Source organism: Bubalus kerabau, chromosome 10 (assembly GCF_029407905.1).
Source record: "Bubalus kerabau isolate K-KA32 ecotype Philippines breed swamp buffalo chromosome 10, PCC_UOA_SB_1v2, whole genome shotgun sequence".
Lineage (NCBI taxonomy): Eukaryota > Metazoa > Chordata > Mammalia > Artiodactyla > Bovidae > Bubalus > Bubalus kerabau.
In genome coordinates, this window is record NC_073633.1 from 104864212 (window position 1) to 104871855 (window position 7644).

The following is a 7644-nucleotide window of genomic DNA, read 5'->3' on the forward strand; positions in this document are numbered from 1 at the left end:
CCGGCATCTGTAGGCAGATTCTTAACCGCTGGACCACCAGAGAAGAACTCCTTTTAAAAAAAAGAAGAGAGACAGAGAGAGATGCTTTTTTGCTAAGTACCATGGACAAAAGAGGAAGTGGTCCCTTCCTGCCCATCACCCAGACCCCAGTCCCGCTTCTAAGGAAGAGTAGTTTCATGGTTTAAATTTCTTCCCAGATCCGTAAGCCTGGTCATGGTAACGTTGTGTAACCATGAGAATTCCATCCTTGGTAGCTTATTCTATTTTGGGCATCTTGGACATTTTCCTTCTCCTCTTATGTTCTTTAGAAGTCTCTTTAATGAGGATTGTGGGGGCCAGTGGTCTCAGTGGTAGTTTATCTTCAAACATCCTTATTTGTGTTCTTATTTTAGAATTTAGTTCTGTTGAGTAGGCTATTAAAGGATGACATATTTTTTTCATAGCAATTTGGAAATATCAATCCACTGCCTTCTGATTTCTGTTATCATTGCTGTTGAAAAGGTCTTGGTTGAAATTTCATCCTTAATAGGTAATTCGTTTTTTCTCCCTGGCTCTTTTTTTTTTTTTTCTTAGTCTTTGGTGATCTGAAGCTTGATTGCAAGGCATCTAAGGAGAGATTTCCATTTCTGTTTGTTTTTCTCATCTTATTTGGGATTTGCTGAGCTTCATAATCTGAGGATGCCTTGTCCTGCATCTCTTTCAGACGTCTTTCACTCAGCATCTTTTCTAACATCGCCTCTCCCCGACTTTCTTCTGTCCTTCAGGAACTTCAGTTATACATATGCTGACCTTTTCACTTTATCCTCCTTATCTCTGTGGTATGGTATTTTCACATCTCTTTAACACTGATAATTTTGTGTTGATTCTTTAGCTCTACCTTGCAACATACTAATTTTCTCTTCAACTGGAGTTGGTCAGTTGGTTAGTCCCGTGTTGAGTTTTAAGTATTAAGTTTTTTATTTCTGAAAAGACTCTTTCAATCTTTCATATGCTTAGTTATCTTTCATTGTCTCTGGATCCTTTATTCATATGTTCAGATTCCTTCTTTTATTTCTTCAACATATTGGGCATGCTTGTTTTGTGTTGTATATCTATTAATTTCATCTCTAAGGCTTTTGCGGATCCAGGTCTCTTCTTTCCTGTTTGTTTGCTGAATTTCACACATAGTAGCTAACTTCTGTCTGTGTCTTTCTCTCCGTGTGGTAGCAGGATGTATGCTCTTTTTATCTATTTTTAAAATCGAGTCTCTTTGTGTGTGTGTGTGTGTGTGGACGGAGGGCATTTTAATCAGCTCATATTTGTTCGAACCCTATCTGTGAGAATTCTTTAAAGCCTGGTCAAGGGAGCTCTCCTCAAGGTATGATTTCTATTTGCTTCTTCCAGCACCTTAGTAGACTCACTTTTCCATCTGGTAAGCCTTTGTTTTAGGTGAATTCATTTTCAAATTACTTAAGTTACAGTTTTGTTTTGCGTCTGTAAATTGCCTTTTATATGTGAGGAAACGAGTAGAATCATAGCATTTCTTAGGAAGGCACGTACGCTCCACCCGCAGGAAATCCAGGTGTTAGTGTCAAGATTCTTTACATCTCATCACACACAGCCTTTTGATTCCACTTTTTAACCTTAACCACAACATAACCCATATGTGAAAAAAATGCACGTATCCAAAGCTTACAGCCTGATACATTTTTACAAACTTGTTCAAGCTTCTTACAAGCTTGTTCGTGTGCTGCGGTGCTGCACTCAGGCGCTCAGTCAAGTTTGGCTCTTTGCGACCCCGTGGCTGTAGCCCGAGGTTGCTCATAGCAACACTCACATCAAGAAAGAGAACGCCTCTCGGTTCTCAGAAGCCCTCCGGGCAACCTCTTCCTGTCATCACCCAGCCCCTCCCCAAAGGCCACTGCCACCTGACTCCTCTTCGTCAGTTTTTTACAACAGCTAAACGTTCAACACGACATTCTACATGGCTGCTTGCAGCAAGGCAGATGGGCTTTGTTGAGAAGAAAGGGACTGCACGAGGTTCCTTCCCACTTCCAGTGGGTCTAGCTTACATTGTCTTTATCACCACATTATGAGTGGTGGCACATAATTCATTTCAACTTTAAAACAATTCACAGATGGTTCCTGATCTAAACAATAGACCCTTCAAAATTCAGCCTCCTAACTCAAAGAATTTTTTTTTCACAGTGGTAGCAGGATATTTGCTCGGTTTTAGCTATCTATTCCTAAAAGCAAATACAGGAAAAATAAAAGCCTAATTAAAATGTATTGCCTCATAAATTACTGAAAAGGAACACTTTTAACCTTCGGAAGAAAACATGTTGACAAATATAAGGGAACATAAAGACATGCTGTCGCTGAGTGTGAGACGTGACATGAGATGATCATTCTCCCGTGTTTATTTGAAACCCACGCAGTTTAATAGAGAATATAAAAGTAAAGCCTTCTAGAAAGTTTAGGGTTATTTTATATCTAGTTTGCAGAAATTATTATTGACCTCCTTTTCTTTAATTAGAAGAGTCATTATAGCTGGAAGACCCAAACCCTAAAAACACTTCAGATTTCTAAAGTATTTTTATATAAAGGCAGAAGACAAAGTAGTTAAGAGTCAAGAGACTTCAGAATCACAACCTAGGATTGCAGCCAAGTTCTACCAAGAGCAGACAGGTGATTGGGGGCTAATTGCCTGATATGTTGCTCAATTCTTCTTTGTAATACAGAATTGTAATAAACAGCAGAGTTGTAAAACATGTATTATAACAAATATACATGCCATTAACATGGAGTCCAGCATGCAGAAAGCCCTCAATAAATGGGGAGCTATCCTCATTTCTGAAAGCACAGCTTAATGCTACCTGGTTCTTAATCGGACAATATGGACCCTTTGTGCCTGCCTTTTTCTATCCGTCTGCGTTGTTTCTGAACTTCAGCTGCATCATTGCATGTAACAGTAATTTGTTCCTTTTATTGATGTATAGATTCTTTGTTGTTGTTCAGTTGCTCAGTTGTGTCTGACTCTTTGCGACCCCATGGACTGCAGCACGCCAGGCTTCCCTGTCCTTCACCATCTCCCGGAGCTTGCACAAACTCACGTCCATTGAGTCGATGATATCCAACCATCTCATCCTCTGTCGCCCCCTTCTCCTCCTGCCCTCAATCTTTCCCAACATCAGGGTCTTTTCCAATGAGTCAGCTCTTCATTTCAGATAGCTAAAGTATTGGAGCTTCAGCTTCAGCATCAGTCCTTCCAATGAATATTCAGAATTGATTTCCTTTAGGATGGACTGGTTTGATCCTTTTGCTGTCCAAGGGACTCTCAAAAGTCTTCTCCAGCACGATGGTTCAAAAGTATCTTTTCTATTGCTATTAGGCATTCCAGTTGGGGGATATTACGAATAATGCTACTGTGAACATTCTAATTCTACCACATGTGTCTTGGGAACCACATGTTATGTCTTACTGTTGAGCGCATACCTAGAAGTAGAGTTGCTGAACCATAAGATTTGCATAAGAGCCAAAGAGTTTTCCACCCAACCATATATGAGAGTTCCAGATGCTCTACGTCATCAAGACTTGGTATTAATATTTGCTCTCTTTTTCATTTCATTTATTCTGGTGAATGCCTACGTAGTTGTGTCTCGCTGTGGTTTTAGTCTGTAGTTCCCTGATGACTAATGAGGCTGAGCACATAGATCCAGTATTGAATCACTGTCGACCTTAAGTTTTCAGAACGAAACTAATAGTGTAGTCTCAGACCCCGTTCCCAAGTGAGGACCAACCAGAGGCCATGGATAGATATGGGGCTTTTTCTGAGAATTCCTCAAAGAAATAATGCTAAGACAGGGAACTTGCCAACTTACCCTGCGGTCTACACATACGTGTGAAGTGTGTTTTTAGCGTCTTTATTTTGAGGGCAGAGGCTCCTGGACCTCAGCAGGTAATGGATGACCGAGCACCACTTGCTACCTGCGCAGGCCCACGCTCTGTCCCTGGTTCTCTGCTGTCAAAATTAGTTCCTCCAGACCCACATACGCCTTAGGGTACCCAGCTCACTTACCTCTCTGATCTTAGCTCTTGCTCCCCTTTTCCCTCTCTGGCAGGATTCCCTATTGATCTGAAAGGATTTGAGTCATATTTTTAGGTGTGGAAACACTAGGCGATTTCGGGAATTGTAGTTCTCCGTTTTGTGCTGTGTCATCTACACTCCGGGCTCTGGACCTGGTTCACTCTCTGGCTTACTCAGGAAGAGGGCATGACTTCCTTTCCCAGCTTGGTGACCCCACAGAGCTTTCTGTGAATATCCCCTCAGATAAATCAGCCGAAGCACCAGCAGACCTAACTACTTCCCTGTTCTAGTGTGGAGAGGAGGATGGCTTCCCTCTTTCTTGTGCTTTTCTTTCTGTAGATGTTGAATCTACAACATCAGACCTTTTTAGAAAACTAGACTTGTAAGCAATCAGATATAAATGGTAGAAACTGAAGATCACAAGATATTACCCAGAATCGAGAACATTCTGCCCTGTCTTTCACAAGAGTATGAGAATGATAAAGTAAATTAGCCTACAAAGAAAGGAAAGGAAAAACAAATGAGGTAGTGTGGCTTAATTATTTATGAAGGCTCAACAAGCTGCTATATTTTCAAATGCTTCACTTTATCAAACCTCTTATGACAATTTTTTCTTGGCTCGTAAGCTTATTTTGAAAATAAGTGCCTTATACAGAGATTGCATATGAAATTAAAAACTTGAAATGCTGTAATCACACAGTTTACCATACACTCAAAAGCATTTACTGATTACAAATAAATAACTGAATTTGCCATCTTTTTTAAAAATTAGCTTCTAAAATGACTTTTGACTTTAATTTTGCATTCTTAGATTATGTCCAGTGGGAAACATAATTCCTTCTAACCCAGCATCCTTTGAATATTTTTTATTTGAAATAAGTCAAATATCTCAGCTTGATTTCATTTACTGAAGTCTGCTAGACCATTTTCCCTTTTTAAACACCTTCAGTGTATGAAATTTAATGCATTTTGATATCCTCAATAAATGAAATAAAATAAGATTCTTTCAAAAATGATGTCTCTTTTAAACATCCAAACTATTCTAGTTTGTTTTTCATTACAGAAGCAAAAGCATTTTAAAAAGAGATGCCATCCTCTGTGAAAATGAAAACTTGTATATTCACGTTTGCACCAGTCTCCTCTGAGTTTTGCGAAGGAAACTAAACTGAAGAACAGCACTCTATGAAAACTGATGGATAAGCTAGTTCATCCTCCAGAGCTCTTCATCAGCCTTCCGTGATAGTAAGTGCTTGGACTCCTGCACCTTAAAATCGACTGATTCCTTTCGTAACTGCCAGGAGCCTGAACCCTGACTTCCACCCACCGATACCTGTGTGAAAATTGATCTCCATTCATCTTTAAGACCACCAATGAACCAATCAGGACATTTGAAAGCAAAGGAAAACTGACACAGTCTTAGCAAAAGAGAATTAGGTGTTGAAAGCAAATCATCAAGAGGCAAGACTCAGTTTGCTATTTCCTGTCTGAGAACAAATGTAATCGGCCCCTTAAAAAGAAGCGATGAACAGCACGTGCATTGACGAGCAGCATGACTTGGAGCACTACTTGTTCCCAGTTGTTTATGTCTTTGTGGTAATAGTCAGCATTCCAGCCAACATCGGCTCTCTCTGTGTGTCTTTTCTGCAGGCAAAGCAAAAAAACGAGTTAGGCATTTACCTCTTCAGTTTATCGCTCTCGGACCTGCTCTACGCCTCAACTCTCCCTCTGTGGATCAATTATACTTGGAATAGGGACAATTGGACGTTCTCTCCTGCCTTGTGCAAAGGGAGTGCTTTTTTCATGTACCTGAACTTCTACAGCAGCACAGCTTTCCTCACCTGCATTGCGATTGACCGGTATTTGGCGGTGGTCTACCCTCTGAGGTTCTTTTTCCTAAGGTCGAGAAAATGTGCATTCATGGTCAGCCTCACTATCTGGGTTTTGGAAACCATCCTCAATGCTATCATTCTGTGGGAAGACGAAACAGCTGTCGAATATTGTGACGCCAAGAAGTCTAACTTTACTTTATGCTATGATAAATATCCTTTGGAGAACTGGCAAATCAGGTTTAACTTTGCTAGGACGTGTATAGGTTATGTGATACCTCTGGTCATTATAATGACTTGCAACAAGAAAGTTTACCAAGCTGTGCGGCAAAATCAAGCCACGGAACACAGGGAAAGGAAGAGAATCATAAAACTACTTATCAGTATCACGTTGACTTTTATCTTGTGTTTTACTCCCTTTCATGTGATGTTGCTGATTCGCAGCATTTTAGAGCATAACATGAACTTAAAAGAACAAGTGTTTGACCATTCCAAGTCTGGGAAGCAAAGTTATAAGATCTACAGAATCACAGTTGCATTAACAAGTTTAAATTGTGTTGCTGACCCAATCCTGTACTGCTTCATAACTGAGACAGGAAGATCAGATATGTGGAATATATTAAAGTTCTTTACTGGGAAGCTTAATAAATCAAAGAGACAAGGAAAAAGTGTACTTTCTGTATCTACCAAAGATACTATAGAATTAGACATCCTGGAATAGAACCAAGGTATATTTTTTTTTATTTTTTAATATAAATTTATTTATTTTAATTGGAGGCTAATGACTTTACAATATTGTATTGGTTTTGCCATACATCAACATGAATCCACCACAGGTATACACGTGTTCCCCATCCCGAACCCTCCTCCCACCTCCTTCCCCGTGCCATCCCTCCAGGTCATCCCAGTGCACCAGCCCCAAGCATCCTGTATTCTGCATCAAACTTGGACTGGTGATTCGTTTTGTATATGATATTATACCTGTTTCAATGCCATTCCCCCAAATCATCCCACCCTCTCCCTCTCCCACAGACTCCAAAAGACTGTTCTATACATCTGTGTCTCTTTTGCTGTCTCGCATACAGGGTTATCGTTACCATCTTTCTAAATTTCATATATATGTGTTAGTATATTGGTGTTTTTCTTTCTGGCTTACTTCACTGTGTATAACAGGCTCCAGTTTCATTAATATTAATGATATTATGCCATCGAGATTATATTTTGCAGACGAAACCTAAACATGTGTTCCCATTGAGGGACAATTTTAATCCTAATGGAAATATTTTTTTTAAAGGTTGTATAGCTCCCTGACTTTTATTAAATGAGAATTAAATAAAACTGAATATTTTCCTAATGACTTGGGGTCATTATTGTTCATGGCAATTGTTTTTGTATCTGTGCTCTAACCTCTCAGGGAGTAATAGGCTGTATTGGACTGTGCGTTTTTAAAGTGGTAACCATGGTATATGGTCATGGTGATTTTCCCTCTCCTCTGGATTTCAGACCATCACTCCTCCCAATCATATGGACCTGTCTCCAACAACACCTACTAAATACTGCTTTCATCTGTCTCCTTAGTTAACGAATATTTATTGAGCCCATTCTATGTACCAAGTTTTCTGTTAAGTAGTGAGGTTACAAGAGAAATGATCTAATAAGCTTTTTGAACCTTATACAGTCACTAAGTCACTAGCTTGTAAGAGCTCTTTATAAAAGTAAATTGTCTCTGAGTGAGAGTCTGAAGGCCTCATC

At 39.6% G+C, this 7644-nt stretch overlaps 1 protein-coding gene across 1 annotated transcript; it reads left to right on the plus strand.

Annotated features, from left to right (window-relative positions):
- The first annotated feature begins 5157 nt into the window (after positions 1-5157).
- GPR65 (G protein-coupled receptor 65) lies at positions 5158-6613 on the plus strand. Its single transcript, XM_055536457.1, has one exon. It carries the CDS (start codon positions 5588-5590, stop codon positions 6611-6613), a length of 1026 nt encoding a protein of 341 aa, XP_055392432.1. The 5' UTR covers positions 5158-5587.
- Positions 6614-7644: the final 1031 nt, after the last annotated feature.

Excerpts from the sequence above, each read along its gene's own strand:
- GPR65 (XM_055536457.1), top strand. The coding sequence starts at position 5,588 with ATGAACAGCACGTGCATTGACGAGCAGCATGACTTGGAGCACTACTTG.